General features: G+C 39.0%; 2 protein-coding genes across 3 annotated transcripts in view; one reads left to right on the top strand and one right to left on the bottom strand.

Annotated features, from left to right (window-relative positions):
* Window positions 1-16,462, top strand: part of LOC111148007 (protein phosphatase 3 regulatory subunit B, alpha) — a 65,046-nt gene extending 48,584 nt beyond the window's left edge. Inside the window, exons 3-6 of the mRNA XM_022504342.1 lie at window positions 309-485; window positions 2,248-2,307; window positions 3,422-3,606; window positions 14,364-16,462. Of these exons, the coding sequence (XP_022360050.1) occupies window positions 309-485; window positions 2,248-2,307; window positions 3,422-3,606; window positions 14,364-14,411 (470 nt within the window). The 3' untranslated portion in view covers window positions 14,412-16,462. The remainder of the gene's footprint in view (window positions 1-308; window positions 486-2,247; window positions 2,308-3,421; window positions 3,607-14,363) is intronic.
* Window positions 16,463-17,421: 959 nt separating this feature from the next.
* Window positions 17,422-27,088, bottom strand: LOC111148034 (partner of NOB1 homolog). 2 transcript variants are annotated; one of them, XM_022504393.1, is made up of 7 exons: window positions 26,821-27,088; window positions 26,431-26,580; window positions 24,941-25,024; window positions 24,503-24,563; window positions 24,154-24,271; window positions 18,781-18,851; window positions 17,428-17,929 (listed from the first exon to the last, which is right to left on the bottom strand). In XM_022504393.1, the coding sequence occupies exons 1-7, from the start codon at window positions 27,025-27,027 to the stop codon at window positions 17,862-17,864; spliced, it is 759 nt and encodes a 252-aa protein (XP_022360101.1). In that variant the 5' UTR covers window positions 27,028-27,088; the 3' UTR covers window positions 17,428-17,861. The 2 variants fall into 2 exon arrangements, with proteins under 2 accessions (XP_022360102.1, XP_022360101.1); XM_022504394.1 differs by lacking the exon at window positions 18,781-18,851 and having other exon boundaries at window positions 17,422-17,929.
* Between the last annotated feature and the right edge of the window lie 42 nt (window positions 27,089-27,130).

The raw sequence follows: 27,130 nt of genomic DNA, 5'->3' as shown, positions 1-27,130 counted from the left end.
AGAACAGAGATTGATTTAGTCTGCCTAGTAGGAATCACCTGACTTCCATAATCAGCTTAGCATTGCAATCCTATAATATCTTGGTGCAGTATACAGTTGGTTGTATGTAATGGCAGGGGCAGGCAAACAAAAAGGTAACCAAATAAAAATACTATGACTTTATCTGTTATAAGGAATTAACTAATAGTATATGTGACTCTTCTAATTAAACTAGAAATTAAACTTACTATTGATTAACTGCTGGATTTTTTTCCCTGTAATTTTGATAAAATCATTTATAAATCTTGCTTCTTTTGGTTTGCTTTTAGTTGATGCTGATGAAATTAAAAGGCTAGGGAAGAGATTTAAGAAGCTTGATTTGGACAATTCGGGTTCTTTGAGTGTGGAAGAGTTCATGTCTCTGCCTGAGTTACAACAGAATCCTTTAGTACAGCGAGTAATAGATATATTTGACACAGATGGGAATGGAGAAGTAGACTTTAAAGGTAAGAAAGCAGTTTAAGTTTAACAAGTTATGTAATCTATGACTTATTTTACAGTTTTTTGTATGCAAACGTCTGACAAATTTTGTTTTTTAAAAGTGTGTGGTGATTATATAATTGTTAAATTCTCAGTCTGTGGTATATGAACCTTAATATGAACTAAGATCTTTTACTTTTTCATAAGTGATGAAATTGTCCTCTAAGGTAAGCTAAAAAAAAAAAAAAATTAGTATTTCCTTTGTTTTTAGAAAACTAGTCTTACTCTAGGGAAACAGAGTATTAGAACTACATTTTTATTTATATTTTTAAAAGATTTTATTTATTTATTTGACAAGAGAGAGAGAGCACAAGCAGGGGAAGTGGGAGAGGGAGAAAGTAGGCTCCCCACTGAGCTGGGAACCTGACATGGGACTCGATCCCAGGACTCTCGGATCATGACCTGAGCTGAATGCAGATGCTTAACCGCTGAGACACCCAGGTGCCCCAGAACTTTTAGAAGCCTTTTTTTTTTTTTCTTTAAAGAATGAGACTTATACTAATCAATATAAAATTGCGGTGTAGTAATTAGGATGTGAGCATTATAAAAAGGATTGTTTAATCTAAATTTTTATGTAAACTTTTATGTAAAAATATTACCGTGGTACAAAATTTTATATTTGATTCCATGATTTGTCACCAACAGATGTTATTTTCCTTCCAGGAACTGAATATTAAGTGAAGGGGGATCTAAAGCTGATTTTATGACTTAAATGTGTAGCAGGCAGTGAGGAAAAAACGATCATTTTCACAAGACTTTATTTAAATGGGTCTGAATTTTGGAACCAGAAATGCAAAATTATTTTTGTTCTGGCAAACAATGTATAATCAGGGTGCTTGGCTGCTCAGTCAGAAGAACACGAGATTCTTGATCTTGGTGTCATGAGTTTGAGCCCCAGGTTGGGTATAGAGATTACTTAAAACAATTTTAAAAACCCAAAACAATATAATACTTTCTTCTTTTTTAAAGATTTTTAAGTAATCCCTACACTCAAGTGAGATGTGCTGCCTACATACTGAGCCAGCCAGGTGCCCCATGATCTTTTCATGTTTTTATTTTTTTTATATATTTTTAAAGATTTTATTTATTTATTTGAGAGAGACAATGAGAGAGAGCACAAGAGGTGAGAAGGTCAGAGGGAGAAGCAGACTCCCCATGGAGTTGGGAGCCCAATGTGGGACTTGATCCCGGGACTCTGGGATTGTGACCTGAGCTGAAGGCAGTTGCTTAACCAACTGAGCCACCCAGTCAGCCTTTATGTTTTTATTTTTTAAAGGTTTTATTTATTTGCTTTGAGAGAGGAAAAAAGAGCACAGAGGGAGAGGGAGAAATAGACTCCCCACTGAGCAGAGAACCCAACACGGCTTGATATATTTTTTAAAAGCCCCCCTTTTATAGTTACATCCCCCCCCAAAAGAGTTAAATAGCTTAAAGAATGTTTTTTCCCTTAGTGATAAGCTCAGTGTTACTTAATAAATATTGTTCAAATTGATTTGACCTTTAGAGAGCTCCCAAGTTCAGATTAAAAAAAAAAATATATAGAACCTTGTTGAAGTTTCAGATTTGGCATTTCTAGTTTAAAACACTGCTTAGTAGTAATTTTTTTTTTTTTTTTTTTTTTTTTTGCAGCAAGGAAACATGTTTTTGTGGATATGTGAATTTGTGTGTGTGGGGTATATATATTTTTATATTAAAAATTGATTTGTAAACGTTTCTATTCTTATTCAGAATTCATTGAGGGAGTCTCTCAGTTCAGTGTCAAAGGAGATAAGGAACAGAAGTTGAGGTGTAAGTATTTTTCTTCACTGAGTTCATTCTCCCTCTTATGCTACTATTACCCTATACTCCATTACAATCTTTTAAGATATTCAAAAAGATGTCTTTTATTCTAGATGCTTAATATATATAACAGCAATTTTATATTCTGCAGAAAGTCCTTTTAGGACATTTACAACTAGTATTTTTAAAAAGAGTGTCATTGTTGCTTTTTAGTTGGATAGAAACACCAATTTCCTTCTGAAAACAGCTACATAAACTATGTGTCTTGGATAAGACTTTTTGATCCAAGTTTGAAAAAATGTTCTAATTTAATTAGGTAAGCTTCATTTATATGCCTATTTAGTCAGAAGTCCATTATTTTGGTTTTATGTAGCCAGCCTCTATTACAGTAAACATCTGATACTTTTTTAAGGTATCTTAACTAGAGAGATGTTTTACTCAGTAACAGTTCTCAGAGGCATAGGACATATGCAGACATCCTTTGTAAATGAACTCAGTATAAATGAGAATAATAGTAATAGCAACTGCTATCATTTATTGAGCTTTTGCCATGTTTCAGACACTGTACTAAGCAATTCATATGTATTATTTGTCATCATAAAGTACTCTAAAGAACCTGGTATGGTGGAACTGTTATTATTCCCTATTTTATGTGTAGAAACTGAAGGTTAGCAAAGCTAAGTAACTTAACCCTCAGGTACGCTAATTGGCCAAGCACTCTTGACTCCAAAGCCCATATTCTTTAAAAAAAAAAAAAAAAAAAGAGTGTATTTATTTGACAGATCACAAGTGGGCATAGAAGCAGGCAGAGAGGGGGCGGGGAGCAGGCTCCCTGCTGAGCAGAGAGCCCAGTGCGGGGCTCGATCCCAGGACCCTGGGATCATGATCTGAGCCAAAGGCAGAGGCTTTAACCCACTGAGCCACCCAGGCGCCCCACCAAAGCCCATACTCTTACTCAACTGTGTTTAACTGCTCCTAGAGGCAGGATCAAATGTGGGAAGGAGCTATCATCATAGTTCTAATTCTAGATATTTGAATGCTTACTTTTTTCCTTCCTAATTAAAGTATTTACTTGTGGTTGCCTTATAATTGTCATTGATTTTCCTTACTCTTTTTTTTTTAGTTGCTTTCCGTATCTATGACATGGATAAAGATGGCTATATTTCCAATGGGGAACTCTTCCAGGTGCTGAAGATGATGGTGGGGAACAATCTGAAAGATACACAGTTACAGCAAATTGTAGACAAAACCATAATAAATGCAGATAAGGATGGAGATGGAAGAATATCCTTTGAAGAATTCTGTGCCGTAAGTACAAGAGCTGGTTCTTCCAATAATTGGGTTTTAAAAACTTAACAAAATTACTTACTAGAGAATTCCTTATACATTTTTGCCCTAGAAATTGATATATTTGATTTTGTCTAATGGCCCTTGTTCCTTGTGATTGTTAATAACAAACAGTTATTATTATTAGGAATTCATATTCTCAGTGATTATCTGATAATACACCACAAGAATGGTACTAATAACTTATTGTTGGTACTCCCTCAAATTATAACCAGGGTGTATTCTTAAGGTTTATTTAAAAATAAATATGTTTGAAAACCTTGTGGAAGGTATGTATGTGTTGATGAGTTTCAGCTAGGCATCTGGAAGGTTAGCTTCATGAGGACAATAGAAATGGAGTCTACATGGATTTTAGACTCATCAGTGAGGCAGTGTAAACGGTGATTCTACCCCTCCCTGCTCCCAAGCTATTGCTGGCAGGTTCTTTGTGTGGTAGGGTAAGGGCCCACAGTTATGGGGAGTTCTAAGAAAACTAATGCGAGCTAGAAACTGGGGCCACAGTTTACCTTCCAGTTCATTGCCTTTCTGCAGTATGTCTAGGGTTTTGCCACCACTCACTGCTTCCAAACAGCAACACAACCATTCATCTTCTTTCACTATTTTGCCCCTAAAGCAAAGATACTAGCCTTTTGATATATTATAAGGAGTTTTAACTGTAAGCTAGAGACTACAGAAGGCAAGGCAGAGATAACAAAAACGTTTTGAAATTTTTCAGTTACTATTGGAGGCTTCTATATGAAGATTTCCCTTCTTCATTTTTTATTTAAATCATATTTTATTTTATTAAATCATATTTTATTTAAATCATAAAAAGAAAAACAAACTGGCTGTGTGTCATGTAAGGACTAAAGTTGCGATTTTGGCATTTAAGTAAGAAGTTCATATTATCCTTTAAGTATCTTCTTTCATCTCAAGGGGGTGCTGTCTGCATGTTGTTTGAAAAAGTAGTGTGGTACTCTAAAGAACAGATGGGGTCTTTTTGGAAGAGAGTTAAGCTTGAGTAGGAGGGGGAGGAGTCCAAGATTGTGGAGGTGTAGGAGACCTTAGTATTGGCTGGTCCCAGGAATTGAGCTAGATAGTTATAAAATCATTCTGAACACCTGTGAACTCAGCCAGAGATCTAAGAAAACAATTGCTGCAATTCTACAAATAGAAAAGTGACCACTTTCTGCAAGAATGACAAGACAGAAAAACTCACCTCAAAAAAGAGAACAGGAAGCAGATCCTTGCCTGCCAGGGATCTGATCAACAAAACAGATACCAGAACTAGAGCTCAGAATAACAATTATAAAGATACTAGCTGGGCTTGAAAAAAAAGCATAGAAGGCACTAAAGAATCCCTTTCTGAAATAAAAGAACTAAAATCTAATAAAATTAAAAGAGGCTATTAATGAGATACAATAAAAAATGGAGGCTCTAACTGTTGGTATAAATGAGGTAGAAGAGAGAATTAGTGATAGAGAAGACAAAATGATGGAGAATAAAGAAGGTGAGAAAAGGAGATAAACTACTGGATCATGAGGGGAGAAATTGAGAGATAAGTGATACCATAAAGTGAAAAAATATTAGAATATTTGGGATCCCAGAAGAAGAGGGAAAAGATATGGGTGGGAGGGGCAGAGGTATATTGGAGCAAATTATAGCTAAAAACTGACCCAATCACAGGAAAGAAACAGGCATTTAAGTCCGGGAGGCACAGAGAACCCTCCTCAAAATCAATAAAAACTGATCATCAGCCAGACATATAAGAGTGAAACTTGCGAATCTCAGAGAGAAAATTCTGAAAGCAGCTCCAGAACAAGAGGTCTTTAACCCTGTAGGTTATATATATAACTATATATAAGCTAACCTTATATATAAAATATAAGCAAAATATAAGCTAAAGAATAATAAGCTAATATAATAATCTTAAATATAAAATATAAGCTAACCTGTATTAGATTGGCAGCCAACCTAACCACAGAGACCTGGCAGGCCAGAAAGGACTGTCATGATACATTCAGGGTACTAAATGAGAAAAATATGCAGCCAAGAATTTGACTTCATCCAGCTAGGATGTCATTCAGAATAGAAGGAGAGAGATAAAGCTTCCAGGACAAACAGAAACTAGAAGAATTTGTGATCACTAAACCAGCATGCAAGAAATATTAAAGGGGATCCTTTAAGCAAAGAGAAAGACCAAAAGTAACAAAGACCAGAAACGAACAGAGACAACCCACAGAAACAGTGACTTTATAGGTATTACAGTGGCACTAAATTCATATCTTTCAGTAGTTGCTCTGACTGTAAACGGGTAAATGCCATAATCAAAAGATAATTAGGGTATCAGATTGGATAAAAAAGCAAGACCCATTGATACTCTGTCTGCAAGGGACTCATTTAAGACCCAAAGACACCTCCAGATTTAAAGTGAGGGGGTGGAAAACAATTTACCATGCTAATAGACATCCAAAGAAAGCTGGGGTGGCAATCCTTATATCAGATAAACTAGATTTTAAGCCAAAGACTATAATAAGAGATGAGGAATGACACGTATTATAATTAAAGGGTCTATCCAACAGGAAGATCTAACAATTGTAAATATTTATGGCCCTAACATTGGAGCAGCCAATTACATAAACCAGTTAATAACAAAATTAAAGAAACACATTGATAATAATACAATAATAGTAGGGGATGTTAACACCCTATTCACTGCAGTGAACAGATCGTCGAAGCAGAAGATCAACAAGGAAACAAGGGCTTTGAATAACACACTGGACCAGATGGACTTCACAGATAATATTCAGAGCATTCCATCCTAAAGCAACAGAAATACACATTCTTCTTGAGTGCTGCATATGGAACATTCTCCAGATTACATCACATGCTGGGTCACAAATCAGGTCTCAACCCATACCAAAAGACTGGGATCATTCTCTGCATGTTTTCAGATCGCAGTACTTTGAAACTTGAACTTAATCACAAGAACATTTGGAAGAAACTCAGATACATGGAGGCTAAAGAGTATCCTACTAAAGATTGAATGGATCAACCAGGAAATTAAAGAATTTTAAAAATTCATGGAAACAAATGAAAACAAAACACAGCTGCTCAGAACCTTTGGGATGCAGCAAAGGCAGTCCTAAGAAGGAAGTATATAGCAATAAAAACCTTCAAGAAACAAGAAAGGTCTCAAATATACAACCTAACCATACACCTAAAGGAGCTGGAGAAAGAACTGCAAAGAAAGCTTAAATCCAGCAGGAGAAGAGACTTAATAAAGATCAGAGCAGAAATCGATGAAATAGAAACCAAAAGAACAGTAGAACAGGTCAATGTAACTAGGAGCTGGTCCTTTGAGACAATTAATAAGACTGATAAACCCCTGGCCAGACTTATCAGAAAAAGACCCAAATAAAGTCATGAATGAAAGAGGAGAGATCACAGCCAACACCAAAGAAATACAATTGTAAGATCATATTATGAGCAACTATATGCCAGCAAATTGGACAATCTGGAAGAAATGGATGCATTTCTAGAGATGTACAAACTACTAAAACTGAAAGAGGAAGAAATAGAAAACCTGAACAGATCCATAACCACCAAGGAAATTGAAGCAGTCATCAAGTATCTCCCAACAAACAAGGGTCCAGGGCCAGAGCTTCCCAGGGGAATTCTACCAAACATTTAAAGAATTAATACCTATTCGTCTGAAGCTGTTTTCAAAAAAAAAAGAAATGGAAGGAAAATTTACAAACTCTATGATGCCAGCATTACCTTGATCCCCAAACCAGACGGATCCCACCAAAAAGGAGAATTAAAGACTAATATTTCTGATGAACATGGATGCAAAAATTCTCACCAAGATACTAGCCAATAGGATCCAACAGTACATTAAAAAGACTATTCACCACGACCAAGTGGGATTTATTCCTGGGCTGCAAGGGTGGTTCAACATTTGCAGATCAATCAACATGATATACTACGTTAATAAAAGAAAGGACAAGAACCATATGGATCCTCTCAATAGATGCAGAAAAAGCATTTGACAAAGTACAGCATTCTTTCTTGATTAAAACTCTTCACAATGTAGGGACAGAGGATACATACCTCAGTATCATAAAAGCCATCTATGAGAAGCCCACAGCGAATATCAGTCTCATTGGGGAAAAACAGAGCCTTTTCCCTAAAGTCAAGAACACGACAGGGATGTCTACTCTAACCACTATTATTCAACACAGTATTAGAAGTTCTAGCCTAGCAATCAGACAACAAAAAGAAATAAAAGGCATCTGAATTGGTAAGTCATCAAACTCACTTTTCACAGATGACAGGATACTATATGCAGAAAACCCAAAAGACTCCACCCCGCAAATTGCTAGAACTCATATAAGAGTTCAGTAAAGCGGCAGGATATCAAATCAGTGCATAGAAATCAGTTGCCTTTCTATACACTAACAATGAGACAGAAGAAAGAGAAATTCAGGAGTTGATTCCATTTACAATTGCACCAAAAACCACAAGGTACCTAGGAATAAATCTAACCAAATAAGCAAAGGAAACTATAGAACACTCATGAAAGAAATTGAGGAAGACACAAAGAGATGGAAAAACATTTCATGCTTACGGTTTGGAAGGATAAATATTGCTAAAATGTCTATGCTCCCTAGAGCAATCTATACATTCAGTGCACTCCCTATCAAAATATCACCAACTTTTTTCACAGAGCTGGAACAAATGATCCTAAAATTTGTATGGAACTAAAAAAGACCCTGAATAACCAGAGGAATGTTGAAAAAGAAAAGCCAAGCTGATGGCATCACAATTCTGGACTTCAGACTCTGTTATAAAGCTGTAATCAAGAGAGTAGGGTACTGGCACAGAAATAGACACATACATCAGTGGAACAGGAGAGAGGCTCCAGAAACGGTCCCTCAACTGTATGGTCAAATAATCTTTGACAAAGCAGGAAAGAATGTCCAATGGAAAAAAGTCTCTTCAACAAATGGTGTTGGGAAAATTGGACAGCCACATGCAGAAAAATGAAACTGGACCATTTCCTTACACCATACACAAAAATAGATACAAAATGGATGAAAGACCTTAATGTGAGACAGGGATCCATCAAAATCCTTGAGGGGAACACATGCAGCAATCTCTTTATTTGACCTCAGCCCCGGCATCATCTTGCTAGACACGTCTACAAAGGCAAGAGACTGTTGGGATTTCATCAAGATAAAAAGCTTCCGCACAGCAAAGGAAACGGTCAACAAAACCAAAAGACAGCCAAAGACTGGGAGAAGATATTTGCCAATGTCTGAATCAGATAAAGGGCTAGTATCTAAAATCGATAAAGAACTTAATCAAACTCAACACCCGAAGAACAAATAATCCAACCAAGAAATGAGCAGAAGACATGAACAGACATTTCTGCAAAGAAGACATCCAAATGGCCAACAGACACATGAAAAATGTTCAGTGTCACTTGGCATCAGGGAAATACAAATCAAAACCACAATGAGATAACCACCTCACACCGGTCAAAATGATTAAAATTAATAAGTTAGAAATCAACAGATGTTGGTGCAGATGCTGAGAAAGGAGAACTCTCTTACACTGTTGGTGGGAATGCAAGCTGGTGCAACCACTCTAGAGAACAATATGGAGGTTCCTCAAAAAGCTGAAAATAGAGCTACTCTATGATCCAGCAATTGCACTAATAGGTATTTACCCCAGAGATACAAATGTAGTGATCCAAAGGGTCCCCTGTACCCCAGTGTTTATAGCAGCAGTGTCCACAATAGCTAAACTATGGAAAGAGCCCAGATGTCCATTGACAGATGAATGGATAAAGATGTGTAATACACATAGAATACAATACTACTCAGTCATCAAAATAATTGAAATCTTGCCATTTGCAACACATGGATTAAACTAGAGGGTATTATGCTAAGTGAAGGTCAGAGAAAGACAATTATATGATCTCACGCATACGTGGAATTTAAGAAACAAAACAGAGAGCATGGGGAAGGGAGGGAAAGATAAGACAAATCAGAGAGGGAGACAAACCCTTAAGAGACTCTTAATCATAGGAAACTACTGGAGGGGAGAAGGTGGGGGGGATGAGGTAACTGGGTGATGGACATTAAGGAGGGCACGTGATGTAATGAGCACTGGGTATTACAAAAGACTGATGAATCACTGACCTGTACCTGTGAAATGAATAATGTACGTTAGTCAATTGAATTTAAGTAAAAAATAAATCAGAAGAAAAAGAGGAAGAGAGTTAAGTGTGAGATTTGGGACTTTGAACTGTTGCCTGGTGGTACTGGTACAAGGGTTTGTCATCTGTCTCTTCATTGCCAAAGATCACAGAATGACGTGTCAGAATGAGTGTGACATGAGACCAGGCTGGTAGTGGCAGCACAGATAGTACCCAGCTTTTAAAAGAAGGAAAGGGGCGCCTGGGTGGCTCAGTGGGTTGAGGCCTCTGCCTTCAGCTCAGGTCATGATCTCAGGGTCCTGGGATCGAGCCCCGCATTGGGCTCTCTGCTCGGCAGGGAGCCTGCTTCCTCCCCTCTCTCTGCCTGCCTCTCTGCCTAGTTGTGATTTCTGTCAAATAAATAAAATATTTAAAAAATAAATAAAAGAAGGAAAGAAGAAATCCTAAGCCTTGAGGGAACAAATAAAAATGGAAAACTCTTGCCCAGTGATGTGGAAGAGATGTATAGAGACAAAGACTCCATTTATATTTAGTAAATATAAGATGTAAATTAAAATTATATATAAATCAGTGTCAGTGGAAGGAAATTAAAATACATCTTTAGGTATAGAAATGATGCTAAAGACATAAGCTGCGCTTTGATTTCATTTCTGGTGTTTATGATAAATTCCTTTTGTATTTTTGAGGAGCATAGTTCAGGAGTGTAGAAAAATTTTTGTGTTTAAACCAACTTTACTGAACATCGATCAAGCCCATAACTTTGGCTTCATTGAGTCCTTTTTAATTCTGGTTTCTCAAGTTATAGCAATGAAAGAGATGAGACATTACTTTAAGAGATTACTTATGCTTGTTTGCTTCTTTAAAATTTTCAGAATAGTTAACATATACAGATAAAATAGAAATGATTAGCGACAGAATTAAAGTTGGGGTTGACCTGAACATGCATACAATTGACTTCTGAACAACACAGGTTTAATCTGTACTTGCCCACTTATGTGCAGGGTTTTTTTTTTGTTTGTTTTGTTTTGTTTTGTTTTTTTGTAAAGTACATATTTTTTGTCTTGTGATTTTAATGTTTCTCTAGCTTACTTCATTGTAATATAGTATGTAACGCATATACCGTACAAAATGTTTTGTTTATGTTAATAGCTAGGCTTTCAGTTAACGGTAGGGTATTAATTTGGGAGAGTCAGAAGTTACACATGGATTTTTGACTGCGTAGGGGGGTTGGTATCCCTAAGCCCTGTGCTGTTTAAGGGTGAACTGTATTTACTTTTGCTTGCTCTCCAAACTCTAGTGAAACTAAAAAGTTAAAGGTTTATAAACCCACATGACAAGACAGTAGGGAGGATAACAACTAGATTCAACAGCTTGTAAGTCAGTATGTGGACTTAACAGGAGAAAAAAATGAATTCTAAGCTATCAGCCCGGAAAGCTGAGAAGCAGCTTGATTTATAATGCAGAATCCCTGAAAGGCACAGAAACTGGTGGCTCAGGGTAAGTGAAAGTGGGGATGAAGGTGAAGCTAAAAACAGAATGGCTTAGTCTAAGAGGCATTTAGCTCACTAGATCTCCTTTCCTGCTCCTCAGACTCTCCTGCCCTGCAGTGGGAAATCGCAGAGGGTGAAGTCTGTAGGCTGGGAAACGGGAGGCATAGATTGGGGGGTGAGGGTTGGAGTAGTGGGAAGGGAGAGTAAGTAAAGATAAGCCTATTTCCATTTTGATACCTCTGAAACAATCTGTCATTCTCAGGCATATAATATACTGAATCCTTAAAACTTAGATAATATATGAGAGTTCTTGGAAATTTAAATTTAGAGATCCATTGCAGGAAGTCTAACACCTGAATGCTAGGATTTCCAGAGAGAAAATGGAGGGAAGGAAGTCACTAAAAATGAATCAAAAGTAATGAACCAGAAATATTGTTTCCTGATTGAAAGGATTACTGAGTATCTAGCATAGTATTTAAAAATACTCTGGGTCAGGGCGCCTGGGTGGCTCAGTGGGTTAAAGCCTCTGCCTTTGGCTCGGGTCATGATCCCAGAGTCCTGGGATGGAGCCCCACATGGGAGCCTGCTTCCTCCTCTCTCTGCCTGCCTCTCTGCCTACTTGTGATCTCTGTCTGTCAAATAAATAAATAAAATCTTGAAAAAAAAATTTTTTTAATTAAAAAATACACTGGGGTTAGCACGTCATGGAATTTTAAAAGGGGAAACAGAGATGGCGATCCAACTTCCAAAGACCAGGGATAGAAGGGTGGTGGGGAGGGGCTTTATACAAAGACTCAAAAATCATCAGGACAGCAGACTTCTCAGCAGCATAGTAGGAACTAGAAGACAGTGGAGCACTGCCTTTGCAATTCCAAGGGACAGTTATTTCCGAACTAGAATTCTCTACAAACTCAATTGGATGGAAGAATGAAGACATTTTCTAGTATTGCAAGGCTTCCCTTTTTGGGAAACTACTAGAAGATGTGCTCCCACTATAATAAGGTTGTAAATAAAAAATGATAATGAGGGGTCTAGGAAGCAGAGGTCCAACACGAGATAAGGAAATTTCCAGGATGGTGAAGCAGGGTCCAGAGATGACAGGCCTGGATTGCAGCAGGTGGGAAAGCTCTGGGAATAATTTCAAGATAATAAAATTGATAGAATTACATCATCTATTTGAACATATTTAGAACAAAAGTTTAAGACTGAATTAGTAAAATACATAAAATACCCAGCAAAGAAGAAGATAATTATTAACTGTAGCAGAACAGATGTGCAGTATGCAATTCTGTTTTGCTGTAAATAGTATTTTATATAGTTATAATTAAAATGCTGAATTTGCCTAATCAAAATGAAGCTGGAGGGCGCCTGGGTGGCTCAGTGGGTTAAGCCGCTGCCTTCGGCTCAGGTCATGATCTCAGGGTCCTGGGATCGAGTCCCGCATCGGGCTCTCTGCTCAGCAGGGAGCCTGCTTCCCTTCCTCTCTCTCTGCCTGCCTCTCTGCCTACTTGTGATCTCTGTCTGTCAAATAAATAAATAAAATCTTTAAAAAAAAATGAAGCTGGAACTATTGGAAGGGTGGTGTGGGAAATATTTGGGGTAGGAGATAGATGGGAGGGATGTGTGTATGTGAGAGCTAAATCTTCCTCTTGTGTGGTGGGAAATCAGTGGATAATGCCTACAGCTTTAAACCGAAGAGAAGGCAATGTTGGAATGTTATTCAGAGACCTATAGGGAAATACTGAATATTAGTTGAAAAGTCTAAATGATCATCTCTGTGTAAAAGGACACAGAGAATGAGGGCAGCGTAGCACCCCGATGTTTTCATAGCAGAAGTTGTAGCACCAATTGGCTGTTCAAGCTTTATTTTTCAAATAAACTTTTAAAGTAAGTTTAAACTGAAAAATAATACAGATGCAGTTATACCCAACAACATGGGTTAGCAAGAACGTGTTCGGTGAAGCAAGTCAGGCACGAAAAAGATCTCAAACTAATCCAGGTTGTTAGAGTCACAGTAGTGGCTCCCTCTGTGTGTGTGATAGGGCAGGAGGACGGAGATGGCTGGAAGGCAGGCCACAGAAGAGTCCCGGTGACGGTCTGGGTGCTAGTTACTTGGGTGATTACTCTGGGAAAATTCATCAAGCTGTGAACATTTATGACTTATCTACTTTCTTTAGGTAGACTGTACTTAGTAGACTATCCTCCAAATATAGGTAATTACACTTGTAGATTACCATGTCCTTATTCACTGAGATGTCTAACAACTCAACACATCTTCAAGCCCATGGGAAAATAATGTGCAGAAAAGTTTACTCATTTGGTACCTTTTACTACCTTCTAGAATAGACTGACAATTAAGCCCATATTTGGATTTTGTGGACAAATTTTTATGCGGACCTCTGGTTATTACTGGATATTAAACTTTATATAAAAGCAGGGGTTGGCAAATAGAGTGGGTCAGATCCTTCCCATGGCCTGTATTGTGTGTCTTTGAGCTTAGAACAGTTTACATTTTTAAAGTGTTAAAGGGAGAGAAAGGGGCACCTGTGGGTGGCTCAGTCAGTTCAGCATCTGCCTTTGGCTCAGGTCATGATCTCTGGGTCATGGGATAGAGCTCTTGCTCGGCAGGGAGTCTGCTTCTCCTCTTCCCTTTGCACCTCCTCCTGCTTGAGTTCTCTCTGTAATAAATAAAATCTTTTAAAAAACAAAAAAAGTGGGAGAAGGAAATGCAAGAGAAATTACGTGTGGCCTTACAAAGCCTCAAATAATCTCCGGCCCTTTTAAGTTTGCCAACCGTTGTCCTAGAACATAAGAAAATGCCTATTATCCTGGGAGAAAGAAGCCATGAAAATTCTAACTAGAGGTAGGTAGTACAGGTTTAAAAACAAAAACAATCAAAAAAGCCAATTTCTGAGAATAAAGTGTAGTGTATTTTTTAAATTTTAATTTTGGTTCAGGTGGTTAGATTAGTAAAAAGGAGTTTTCAGACATAGTTAAGCTTGATTTGTTCCTATCTGTTGCAGGTTGTAGGTGGCCTAGATATCCACAAAAAGATGGTGGTAGATGTGTGACTCTTTAAAAGAGTACCTCCCAACACTTTTGCTTTCTTCTCCATCTCTGAAGATCTGCTCAAGACGTCCAGCAATGCTCTCTGTGTATTTAAATGGAAGTATTTTTCTCTGTGAAGCCACATTTTCCAACACGAGCCTCATGAAGCCAACTAAGTGTTATTGAACTCTTATTCTCTCAATAACTCAGTGTAGCACTTTAAAGTCTGAAGGACAGCAGCATAAAAAGAGCATATCAATGTGGTGAAGAAAGGGAAGGGGTTGGCTTTTTAATTTATTTTTCTTCATCTTTTATAATGAGAAAGTATCTATATATACATATGTAAATATTTATATATAGATATATGTAGCTTTCTATATGTGTAGTAGGTTGGCTTTAATTTAATCTACTTGATTCAGAAACAAAATGATAGAGTACAAAAGTGCCAAGCAGAACATAAAACATCCTTACTTTTATTTCACACAGTTTTATATATAGATAGAAAATTGTACAATTTGAGCCGGGTGTTAGGCCAGCTATTTTCCTTTTCCTGTGCTTTCTCCTTTGAGAGATTGACAAAGCATTTGTTAATGTCCTATTATTTACCTGAATTACATTTTTGTAACAAAGGAGTTTGTAATTTTATTTATACCTACGAAGATCTTTCCAGGGACTGTGTCTCATTGCTGAGCAGCTTCTACTACATCCCTGCTTGAGGAGAAAGTGTAGTGCAGTGCTCCTGCCAAGAGCTCATTCTTGTGTTCATATAGTCACTGCACAGAGCTTGTGGCTGCTTCGTTATTTCTTAACTAGGAGCCATTACATAAAGTGTCCCTGAATCAACGTAAGTTATCAGTTGTGGAAAGGCCAGAAGCCATTTGAGGCAATCACGATTTTCCTTAGACATTTCTTAATAATACCTGATAGAATCACGTACCTGAAGACAGCCATTCGCTTCAGTATGTGGGTAAACAGTTTGTCATTAAACTTGCCTTTGAACCGTAAATTTCCCTTGTTTCAAAAGACTCGCAGCTCATCTAAAAATTGGTGATACTTAATGTGCATGTGTGTATCTCAACGCCCACGTGTATTTGTGACTTAAATGGAAGAAGTCTTACTAATTTTGATGCCACAGAAGAGCAAAATTTTATCTAAATTTATACCTTTTGAATGTATTTACCACAAGGCATAGAGAGTGCATGATGGTTTTCTTTCTTGATTTGCCCATATTTGTGATGGATGCTAACTTACTACATGTGTGATATAAAAGTAGCCTCTTGTGTTCCACCACTTGCTATTATCCCTTCCCTTTTCTGCAAAGGCACTATTGGCTGGAAGAAAACGTTTTGGTTAGCTTTCTAGGAAAGTAGTCTTCCCCTGTATAGTTTTTCTAGAAAAACAGTTTTATAATCATAAGTGGAAAAGGGCAGGTTGAATCAAGGTAAACGAATCTGAAATTGGGCACACCTGCCTGCCATCGCTGTTCCTTCAACTGAGTGCTGCACATCATGGGCTCTGTCTGTGAGAGAAAAATCCCGGTGCTTGGTGTCCTTGCATGACATGGAGTTTTGCATGTAGATCAATTTAAAATGTACCTCTTGTTTACATAATTTGCATAATTTTAAAAGATAATGTTGCCAAACTTTGGAAATGTTAATGTTCAAACTGAAAATCTCCACTACATGTAACTTTCTTCCTCTGGATCAGTACGTGGCTTATAATCCCAGCCAGTGGTTTGATCTGTTCCAGTGTCAACTGCCATGTGCTCTGCTTCAAGGGGGAACTAGTCTTTTGTGAATTTTTTGTACATAAGTATTTGTTACAAATATTTTAGCAAATGCTTTCTATTTCTCTTGCTTGTGCATATCTTGGCTGGCGTTACAGAAAAATAGTGCAAGCATTATTTCCTTACTGGGGAACGAGGGTTTCCCCCCCCCCTTTTTTTTTTTTTTTTAGTGTGGGTGGGGGGGGTTATGTTGAATGTTTAGTTTTTCTTCTGCATGAAATGTCATGTTGTGGGATCTTTAGAAAACTTCATACTGTATGAATAAGAAAATAAAATATTTGAAACTTGCCTGTGTGTGTTCCTAATAGTCTTTGCTGGGCTTCCACAGCCATGAGATAGTATTTTTTTCCTATGAGGTAGTCTTTTTTCCCTTCTTTTGGATTAAAAAAAAAAACCCTGACAAATTGATGTTTGATATTTGACTATAAGCCATAAGTAAAGATAGATCTGCTTTACCACTGGTTAAAAACACAAATCATTACAACCTACAAAGCCCTAACTCATTGCTTTACTACTCACTCTTCCTCTGCTTCCCACTGCCTTTGCCTCCTGTGGTTCCTGGAGTTTTGGGCCTGCTGCTGCTGCGGGCCTTTGTACTGTCTCCCCAACCAGAGACCTCACAGCTAATGCCACCAGGTCTGTTCAGGTGTGTCCTGGCCACCCCATGTAAACATATCCCTATACCTGCGTCTCCTTTATCTCCACTCTTTACTTCCTCCAGAGCATTTTTCTCTCTGCTGACAGAATTTAGGTATTTTTGCACATTTGTCTTCCTTGGTTATTGAAATAAAATGAAAACTCCCCAAAAGCAGTGATTTTTTTCTGCCCCTTGTCCACCAACAGCCTCAATTGTCCAGAATTCTACCTATCTCAGTGTTTGCTAAGATTAAATACTTTAAAGATTAATACTTACATTAAATACTTACCAAATGAGTATTTGAATAGGCAGACACTAGTTAAAACAAGCTCTTATATTTGCAGAATTTTGTAGTTTTCCTGGTAAAAACATTCTTTTACCATATTTTACCTTTACCGAAACATTGGTAAGGTCGGCTACTTTCATCGAGTGCTTATTTGAAAAATAAAATTCCTTCCTCACATCAGCTTTGTGATGTCTTTAATTTTATAAACTACAAAAGAGGTAAAAAGATTAGCCTTTGTTCACAACAGTAATTCCAAACTGCTGCTTCTAAAAAGCCCATATACCACTCAGTATTAAGGGTCAGGATTCAGAGTAATTTTGTAAGCTGATTGTTTTAATTATACTCCATAGACAAGAAATGTTTATAAATTTATAAAAAGTTATAAATTTATAAATAAATTCATATAGGACTGTTTAAACAAGTTTCTCAGTAGAATTATAAACTGTAAATCTTTTATTTAAAATGAAGTGACAGTCTATGGCCATACCACCCTGAACGCGCCCGATCTCATCATAAAATGAAGTGACAAATTATAATTAATGTATAAGTACAATAATGATAATAAATTCATATAGGGGAATTATCCTCAAGTTGCTGCATGTGAATATTATCAAACCTTTCTGTTGATGCTTCTGGCCGAGAACAGAAGAAGCGACGGAGGCTTAACGTGACTGAAAAATTCTTTGTGTGGTTTCTTATAAGCATGTGCAGAGAGCAAGGGTTTTTTCTCTAGAGTCCAAAGACAAAAGGTCTCTGATTTGAAATCAGAATCGATCTGCTGCTCTGCTAGCCACAGCTCGGATATTGCCATAAACCTTTGATGGAGGATTTCCTGCAGAGGAAAAGAAACACATCTATACAAATATACTCACATAAATAGAAGACACATGATAGGCGGTCTACAACTAAAGAGCACATTTTTCCACTGGATCGCTCTTAAATCAACGGAAGAACCATAAATCATACCCAAATATTCTCCAAAAATATTTTACATCCTAAGAGTCAAAGGCACGGACTTATCTAAATATTTCAAAAAAGAAGCTAGTCAATCAGATCTGGACACTGATGGAAAATCCCATTTAGAGCAAACTACTACAATCCTGTAACTGGTACCAGAAGTTACTGACTTTGCTGCACAGTTTGAAAAACAAGACTGGGGCCTCTGGGTGGCTCAGTCGGTTGAATGTCTGATTCTTGGTTTTGGCTCAGGTCATGACCCCATGGCCGTCAGATCGAGCCCTGCCTTAGGGTCTGCCCTCAGCGCAAAGTCTGCTTAAGATTCTTTCCCCCTCCTTCCAGTTGCTCATGCTCGCTCACCCTCAAATAAAATAAAAAAAAGCCAAAAAACAAAAAAAAAAAGATGAAGTGCATCAATTAAGTTGACTGATGGTGATCAGCAGCTCTCTTTTCGTTGAAGCCTAAAACACACTGCCTGCTATTCTGGAATGGCTTTTCACTGCACCTCAGGGGAACGCAGCAAAGATTTAAGCACTATAACCCAATAAACTCTTTTCTCTAGCAGACTGATGAAATCTAAGCAAAAATATTCCTTTTTTCTTTAGGTCCACATTTGCCAACCTCTAAGAGTTTCTACTTGCAATCTTTAACATTATGCTTAATTTGAGCTGATGTGCAAACGTGGTTTCTCAATTCCCTATTATTATAATTATAAATTATTATTACCCAGGATGAGGTTGCAAATGGCAGTTCTTGCCATCTTGATGTTTTGGAAAGAGCCAAGGATGTGAACTTTCCTGCAAGAGAATGTGAGACAAGTTAGCAACAAAAGCATTTCCTTAACTAAATCCCATGATCCAGAAACTCTGGAAAATCACAATACATGTTCTTAAATAAAAATGGTGGTGATGGTAGCACAACTCTTAAATACACTAAAAATCATTTTGAAGGGGAATTCCATGGTATGTGTATTATAGCCCAATAAAAATTACGAAAAATAATTTTAAGAAATGAATTTTTTAAGATTCTTGGCTAATAATGGCTACCAGCAAGTGAGTGATTTTTATGTGCTAGGGCTTTATGTGTTCCCATTTAATCCTCACATGAGGATTATTAAGGTAGGTGGTATTCACATTTTATAAATGAGGAAAGAAATTTACAAGTAAAAAGATAAACACACCTGCCCATGATTACACAATGGCAGAGCTGGTATTAAGTACCCAGAAATGGAAGTAACATTGCACTTAAAGCATCTGGATTTCAACTGCAAAGCTTTCTCAAGGTTATCTAAATTTCTTCACTACTCAGGATCATCCAGACCCTACTAAGGGAAATTCTTGGCTGACTGAAGATGGGTAATACAGTGTTTTGTCTTATTGAGCCCATCTTCCAAAATGTCAGGAACTGACACCAAAATTCAGTGGGAATATCGCAGAACATTCAGTCATCCAGACAGGCTCAGGCATGTTGAAATGGGGGCAAAACTGACACAGTCTGTTCAAGATGATCTAGATTTTCTTCCCCACTCTTGTGTACAACCAGGCAACCACCCCTTGTAACTGGCAAAATTATGGGGGCGATGCATGGTGTTGCTCCCTGGGAAAGGTAAAAGACCTGGTGTCTCGACCAGGGGTCCAGGTACAGCTGAAGTAGGAATGCCATGTTAAAAACGGGCAACAGGAAGCAAATATCTGCAGACTAGATGTTGAGACCTCCAGCTATCTTCCTTAACCAGGCTTCAAAGTCTGGCAGCAAAGAGCCTAGAGAATGCTCCTCTGCGGGAACCTGACCTCAATAAAAAAGTCTAAAAGAGAAGCGGCCTGGGTGGCTTAGTCAAGCATCTGCCTTCAGCTCGGTCATGATCCCTGGGTTCTGGGATCGAGCCCCACATCTGGCTCTCTGCTCAGCAGGGAGTCTGCTCCTCATTCTCCCTCTACACTCTCCTCCTCTCTCTCAAATAAATAAATAAAATCTTAAAAAAAAAAAAAAAGACAAGATGCATCAGAAATACCCTGGCAATTACCCTAAACGAAGCCTACGGTCAGCTGGCGTCCCCCACGCTCCAGACCCCATGAGCTTAGGGCTTCTGGTCTGCTCTTTACTGCCTCCCTCTTGTACATGTGGCACACACACGGAGGATCTCCAGAATCCGACGGAAGCATCTACTACAAAAACAGAGGCTACAACCAGCAAGGTGAAGAAAGAGAAATGGAGACCAGGAGGAAAAAGAATGAAACAGCAAAAACAAAATCAGATCAGTAAGGTCAGAAAAGCTCTTTTCATGTACCCATGAATCAAGGATACGATGTTAAGAATAGAGTTACAGAAGGGAATTCCAGATAGGAAGGGGCAAAGAAAAGCAAGACCAAAGTAATTCAAGAAAATTTCTGAAAACTGTAGAAAATGAGTGTCTAGTTTGAAAGGGCCCAGTAAGATGAATAAAAATAGACCCACGCTAACACATAGCACTATGAAATTTCAGAACACACTGGATGAAGAGAATACAACTGCCAGATAGGACGCTCGAAGAATCAGATATAAAAATGGCGTTGGATCTCTCAACAGCAACACTGAAAGCTTGGATATAGCAATGTCTTCAAAATTCTCAATGGATGTGATTTATAGAACAGAACTGTATAGTCGGCCAGGAGAGAGGACACTTTTGGAACTAGAAGTTCTCAAAAAATGTTAGCTAAGCTAGCTCATGGACTATATACGGCACCAAAATGAGGAGTACTCAGGGGTGGCAGGGTGTGCAACCTGAGTGAAGGGGGTCAAACAGCACAAACTCCAGTTAGAAAAGAAGTCCCAGGGATATAATGTACAGTGTGTCAATCTAGTCAATAACACCGTGCTACATGATGGAAAGTTGCTAAGAGTAAATCTTAAAAGTTTCACACACAAAATAACAAATTTGTAACTGTGGTGATGGGTGTTAACCAGACCTACTGTGGTGCTCATTTCGCAATACATAAAATTTCAAATTAAAAAAGAAAAACAAAAGAACCTTAAGGAATACTCAGGGAAGAGAACCCAACAACCAAGGGATTCACACAGCGGAAGAGCACAGGTGAAAGGAGAACCTAGGACGCCAACCAGGTGCCAGGCAGAGAGGGTAGCAGTGCTTCTGAGGAAGCAGACTCCAGGAGAGGCTGCTCAAACGTTTGATGCACCCAGATAAACTGCGGGGAGATACGATGACGTACAGATTTTTACTCAATTGTACTGATAATTAGAAAGCACAAACGTGAGTAAGAATTTTTTCAAGTGAAAACAAAATGGTAAAGGGCAGACAGAATAATCACAGAATCACGGTCATCACCTGGGCCGGCTGCTGACACACCGAGCGCTGACCCCGTGCACAGGTAACGCTGAACATCGGTCTCACAAAACCCACAGCGTATGGGGATCTCAGGGACACATGAGCAACCTGGCTGTCAGAAGGGCTGAGTACACGGTGTAGAAGTTGGGGGAGAGATGAAAAAAAGCTAAATTTTCATCTTTTATGGTAGAAAGTCAATGATGAAGGAAAAAAAAAAGCTGGTATGTAAACACGGTATTTGAAAATCTGGAGATAAATAGTTTTTAAAAATGACCTGGAAGAGGTGAAATTATTTCCTCTGAGAAGAGGAAATAGAGGTAGGTGGTAGAAATTTGGGGCTTGCTCAAGTATGTGTGTGTCTAACTTTGATAAAAACTCTTGACAATGGCGCAAGAAAGATGAGGAACAGTGAGCACGAATGAAGTGTGAGCAGTTTTGCTGCCAAAGCCACCAAAGTGATAGGGCAGTGGCTGGGATGGTATGGAGGTCTCGGGACACACAGGCAACACTGTTTCCCATTTGAAGCACTGAATACATTGGGGATAGCTTTTAGTTTTTTATCTTGCTCACATCATACTGTATTTTACCACCAGGTTATCAGCAACTCATCAAAACAACACCTACGGGTGCATACCAGTCCACATTATGGTTAACCACAATTAGTAAGTGGATGAACATGTGGATTTCCAATTAGCCTATTTGTACTGAACACTCAAGACAGTATACTCAATTTCAAGTTGTATGTAATTCAGTTTGGGGGAAAAAACCCCAAAAGATACAAAAGTAATTCAATAATAGCCAACATTATTCATAATAACCCAAACTGAAAACAGCCCAAACGTCCATCAAACCTGAATGGATAAACAAAATGCAATACCTTACGAGAGTACTTGGCAGTAAAGAGAAATTACTGACATACCCAAGGAAATGGAGAAACTCAAAATAGCATGCTAATTAAAAGAAGCCATACCCCGAAGGCTGCATACTGTGTATTTCCATTTATATAAATTTCTGGAAAAGGTAAAACCATGGCAGATCAGTGATTGCCTGGGACTGAGGTGGGATCAAAGGACTATAGATCTGGCCAAAACTCACTGAACAGGATACTAAATACGGTAATGTTTTTTGTATGTAAATCATACTGCAGTAAAGCTGTTAAAAAAACCAGTTCGACTAGTAAATTTTATGTTAACACATCAATATACTTAGAATTTTTTTTTCAAAGATTTATTTAACAGATAGAGAGAGAGAGAGAGATCACAATTAGGCAGAGAGGCAGGCAGAGAGAGAGAGGGGGAAGCAGGCTTATATTTAGTATTTGATACATCATAGTATCTATAATTTGGTTAGCACATCAGTTGCATTTTCAGATTTCTAAGTTAGCAAAGGTTTTTAGGGCTATGTATGATACTTCCAAATGTGGTATGCATTTCAAAATATTTTAAAATGGGGCACCTGGGTGGCTCAGTGGATTAAAGCCTCTGCCTTCGGCTCAGGTCGTGATCCCGGGGTCCTGGGATGGGGTCCTGGGATCGAGCCCCGTATCGGGCTCTCTGCTCAGCGGGGAGCCTGCTTCCCCTTCTCTCTCTGCCTGCCTCTCTGCCTACTTGTGATCTCTGTCAAATAAAAATCTTAAAAAAAAAAAAAAAAATTTTAAAATGTCTAGTGCAAAACAAGTTTTCCTCATGGCCCCCTCAGGCTCCCCTCACAAAGATCAATATTATATTGATATATATATTATATATATCAATTGATATATTATAATGAACCTGTCTTTCAGGGCATCAACATGGTATCATTGTTATCCCTCGAGTGTAAAACAGAGTCTAAAATTTAGGTTCTAAAAAATGGTGAGCACGAGTTTACAGCCAAATTAGTATGATTTTAAATATAATTATTTCTGTGCTTAGCCGCAGGCACGTCCCTCCTCTTGTCAGTCACCTGCTTTGTCCCCCAACTTCATGGCATTATCTAATCTCCACACCATCTGCCAGCAACCCCAACCTGGCCCCGAGCAGCTTCAACCCCCACGAGGGCTAATCCCAGCTTGACTTCCTGCACCCTTACTTTAAGCCTATATCATCATCTTTCTGTCACAGAGCTGCTCCCAGGTTTTTCACCCAACGTGCAATCCTCATTGTCCTTTTATGAAAGGCCTTTATATATAGTTCTAAAATATAGATAAAACTATACACATATATTTCTTTCTTAAAAAGGAAAGTCACAATGGCATTAAAAAACCCCACTCCTTGCTGTCTCCCATTGGTTTAGGAGTTCCCTCGGACACTATTTAAATCTTCACCTGTCATGTAACTTTTTTTAATAGTAATTCTAAACATTTCCTTTATTTATTTATTTATTTATTTTTTTAAGATTTTATTTATTTGAGAGGGAGAGACAGAGAGAGAGAATGAGCATGAAGAGGGGGAGGGGCAGAGGGAGAAGCAGGCTCCCAGCTGAGCAGGGAACCCGGACTGAAGGTGAACCCAACCGAAGGCGGGTTCCCAGCCAAAGGCGGACACTTAACCGACTGAGCCACCATGTGCCCTTTATTGTTCTTTATTGCTAACTGAGGAAAAAAGCTAGAATTCCCAAGATTTCCTCAGATAACTTAATCTGCTTTCGAGGTAACTATGTATTTCATTCAGAACCATATATTGACAAAGAGTCAGTAGCAATATTATGCATAAAGTACAAACTTTATGACTTCTTGAAATAAGCAAAAGGTCAAACAAACATAAGTTAGGACAGTAATTTTCCCAAGATCAGATACTTACACATCAGCCAAAACTATCCGTGTCCGTGTCACGTTCTCTATGGTGAATTTGGTTTTTCCTCCTTTGCCAGCGATTCTTCCTATTGCCCTTGACAGGTGGTCTCCCTTTAGGGGTTTCACTAAATGAGAGATCAAAGCCTCAGGAGACATGCAATTCCAGGATACCACCTGCTCTGTAATGAACTTTAACCACTACCTAAATTTCCCTACTAAAAGATAAAAAAATATATATATATTTTTAAAACTGGCTAATAATACAGGTCAACTGATGCTATTAGAAAGCTAAGAGTCCCCAGCAATACAAAGTCGGCAGTACAATAGTTACCAGGAAAAGACCACCTTATACTCACCATCTGTAATTTCAAAAGACTCTAGGAAGAGATCATCCAACCTAATGAGGGCAAGTGCGTCCTACAACATAAATATAAATGCTGTGAAGCCCTTCCGTTTAGATACCTGAGAATAACTATTAAGTTAAAATTCACCAGACCTAGAAAACTCAATTTTTTTAAAAAGCCCAACCACTGAAACATACGTATTAAGTGTGTGTGTTTTAAAAGATTTTATTTATTTGACAGAGAGAGCGCACACAAGTAGGGGGAGCAGCAGACAGAGGGAGAGGGGGAAGCAAGCTCCTCACAGAGTGGGGAGACCAGTGCGGGGCTCAATCCCAGGATCCTGGGATCATGACCTGAGCTGAAGGCAACACTTAACCAACTGGGCCCCCCAGGTGCTCCTCATATTAAGTGTTTTTAAGCACCTATTTTAGATGTCATGAAATCACTTACCTCCACCTGAAACCCAAGAATAAAGGCTTTCACAAAATCAGCTGCTTTTGTCAGCGCACTAACATCCTTGGTTTCTTTACAAGTCTGTTTAAAAAAAAAAAAAAAAGAGGCACATATTATGACTGGAGATGAAAATATTCTAGTACAACACTAGGAGTGATCATCAGCTTATAATCGTCATCAAATGCTGATGTTTCCCAAAGCACCAACTACAGGACTAACTACCACAAATGGTTTAAGCAGGGATCTTGTCCTTAAAGGCTTTACTAGGTAACTGCAGAAATAGCTGCTATTCATAAAATCCCAGCCACTAAAAGTGACAGGCACCGCAAAAGGTGCTTCACACACAACAGCTTCTGAAAGCTACGTAATACGATAAGTTCTATATTTGAGAAAACTGAAGTACTGAAATGTGAAAAAGGCAGAATTCTGAAACAGGTCTGATTCCAAAAGTATCATTTTCATTCTTCCACAAAGACTCCAATTTAGTTGAGGAGACTACATATTTGACAAATTTCTAACTACGCAAGGTTGTATAATGCACATATAAAACTAGCTCACAGTTCCAATCTTGTATGTGAACTTGGGAAAGTCCCATAGGTGCTCCAGGTCTTAAGTTTTCTCATTTGTAAAATAAAAACGGTCAGAGTGGGGGATCCTTTCAGGACTAACAAGACTCACCTGCTAGTGAACGACTTTGATGACACTGACTAACCTACTCCTTTGACTCCATTTCCTCACATCTAAATGGTGGGGATTATGACTACTTCACAGGCCTGTCTGAAAGATTAAAATGACGTGGGGCATGCCAAAGCACCGCTGTGTGCCTGGCATCCTGCAGTCCCAACAGGCGTGAATGGAATCCTAATTGATGCCCCTGCGAGTCGTAAGACAGCCAAGCACAGTAAGAGCGTAGGCTCCGCAGAAATGACTGAAACACAAAGCAATCCTAAAGAAGAAAGCACTCGAGCCAGACTCCAAGGGATGCCTGGAATTGAGGCTGGAAAACAGAGTACGGAGTAGAGGGCTTTCTTCAAACAGCAAAGTCCCCCACAGGTGTGGACATAAAAAGGTTCAAAGAGTTGGTCAGATGAACTTGGGACTTAGATCCCTACTTAAAAGGTAAGTTAAGGGACACCTGGGTGTCTCAATTAAGTGGCTGCTTTCAGCTCAGATCATGATTGCAGGGTCCTGGGATCCAGCCCCATATCCGGCTCCCTGCTCTGCTACGAGCATCATAAAATACACGCACAGGCATAACCAATATTTTGGTTATGACCTTTTGTCCACCTTATGAATTCAACTAGCATTTGTGCTGAAGCAGATTTTGAAGACATTCAAGAAGTTCAAACTCACTATACTACTTGAGAAAACTGCATAACGACCACTTAACAAAATAAGTCCCATTAAGGAAAGTCTATTCACGCCTTTTCACTCGTGTAGGAAAAAGAAACCCTAATATATTGGGAAATGGTTGACATTCTCCTTACCCTAATTTCCACATTCCTCGACTTCAAGTTAAACCGTATCTGAAGTCCCAAATGCTCTACAATAGGAGTAAATATCTTCATCCAGTTCTCTTTTAATGGCGTGTATCTGTTAGCTGGGACTGGAATTTTCCTTGTTTCTTCTTTCCCACTCTACAATAAAAGAACACACAAGTCGGGAGATGCATCGAGGGATGGAGGTGGAGCTGTAAACTGACAGCTCTTCCACAAGAAGCTATCTTTAACTGAAACACTGAACTTCGTGCAAGAGAGTCACTTCTTTAAGGACGTCAGTGAAGAAGAGCCCCCGCACTTTCATCATCCCCCAGAGACCACCGGCATGGTCCACCTTTGGCTCCGGTCCCTTTCCCGTCCCACGGTCCCCGCTAGTACCAGGAATCCATCCCCGGCGAGGGGAGGGAAAACGGGCCTCTTCGCGGGCCGGGCCTCCTCCGTGTCCATGCGGCCCGCGTCCCCGCCGTCCCCCGCGGCGGACAGCTGCTCAGCCTGCCGTTTCTTCGCCCGCCGGCCACCCTTGCGGGTAACTTGGGTGAACCCGTCCTCGGCCCCGGCGCTCTGCGCCTCCATCTCCGTTTCCATGCCCGGTTATCTCCAGCTCCGACATGTGCTTCCGGCTCGAACGCGTGCGCCGCCGCACCGCGCAGGCGCGCCACGCAGGGTCCAGCGTCCGCCAACCAGCCCC

Source organism: Enhydra lutris, unplaced genomic scaffold (assembly GCF_002288905.1).
Source record: "Enhydra lutris kenyoni isolate GAN:26980312 unplaced genomic scaffold, ASM228890v2 scaffoldscaffold18, whole genome shotgun sequence".
NCBI classification, from domain to species: Eukaryota; Metazoa; Chordata; class Mammalia; order Carnivora; family Mustelidae; genus Enhydra; species Enhydra lutris.
This window is presented reverse-complemented; position numbering and strand designations above follow the sequence as displayed.

Bases quoted from the DNA above. Each gene is read 5' to 3' on its own strand.
- LOC111148034 (XM_022504393.1), bottom strand. From the start codon at position 27,027: ATGGAAACGGAGATGGAGGCGCAGAGCGCCGGGGCCGAGGACGGGTTC. The intron at 25,025-26,430 runs GTAAGGAGAATG...TTTTTTAAACAG, and splicing joins CGAGGAATGTGGAAATTAGG to ACTTGTAAAGAAACCAAGGA. The intron at 17,930-18,780 runs GTAATAATAATT...TTTCCTCTGCAG, and splicing joins CATTTGCAACCTCATCCTGG to GAAATCCTCCATCAAAGGTT.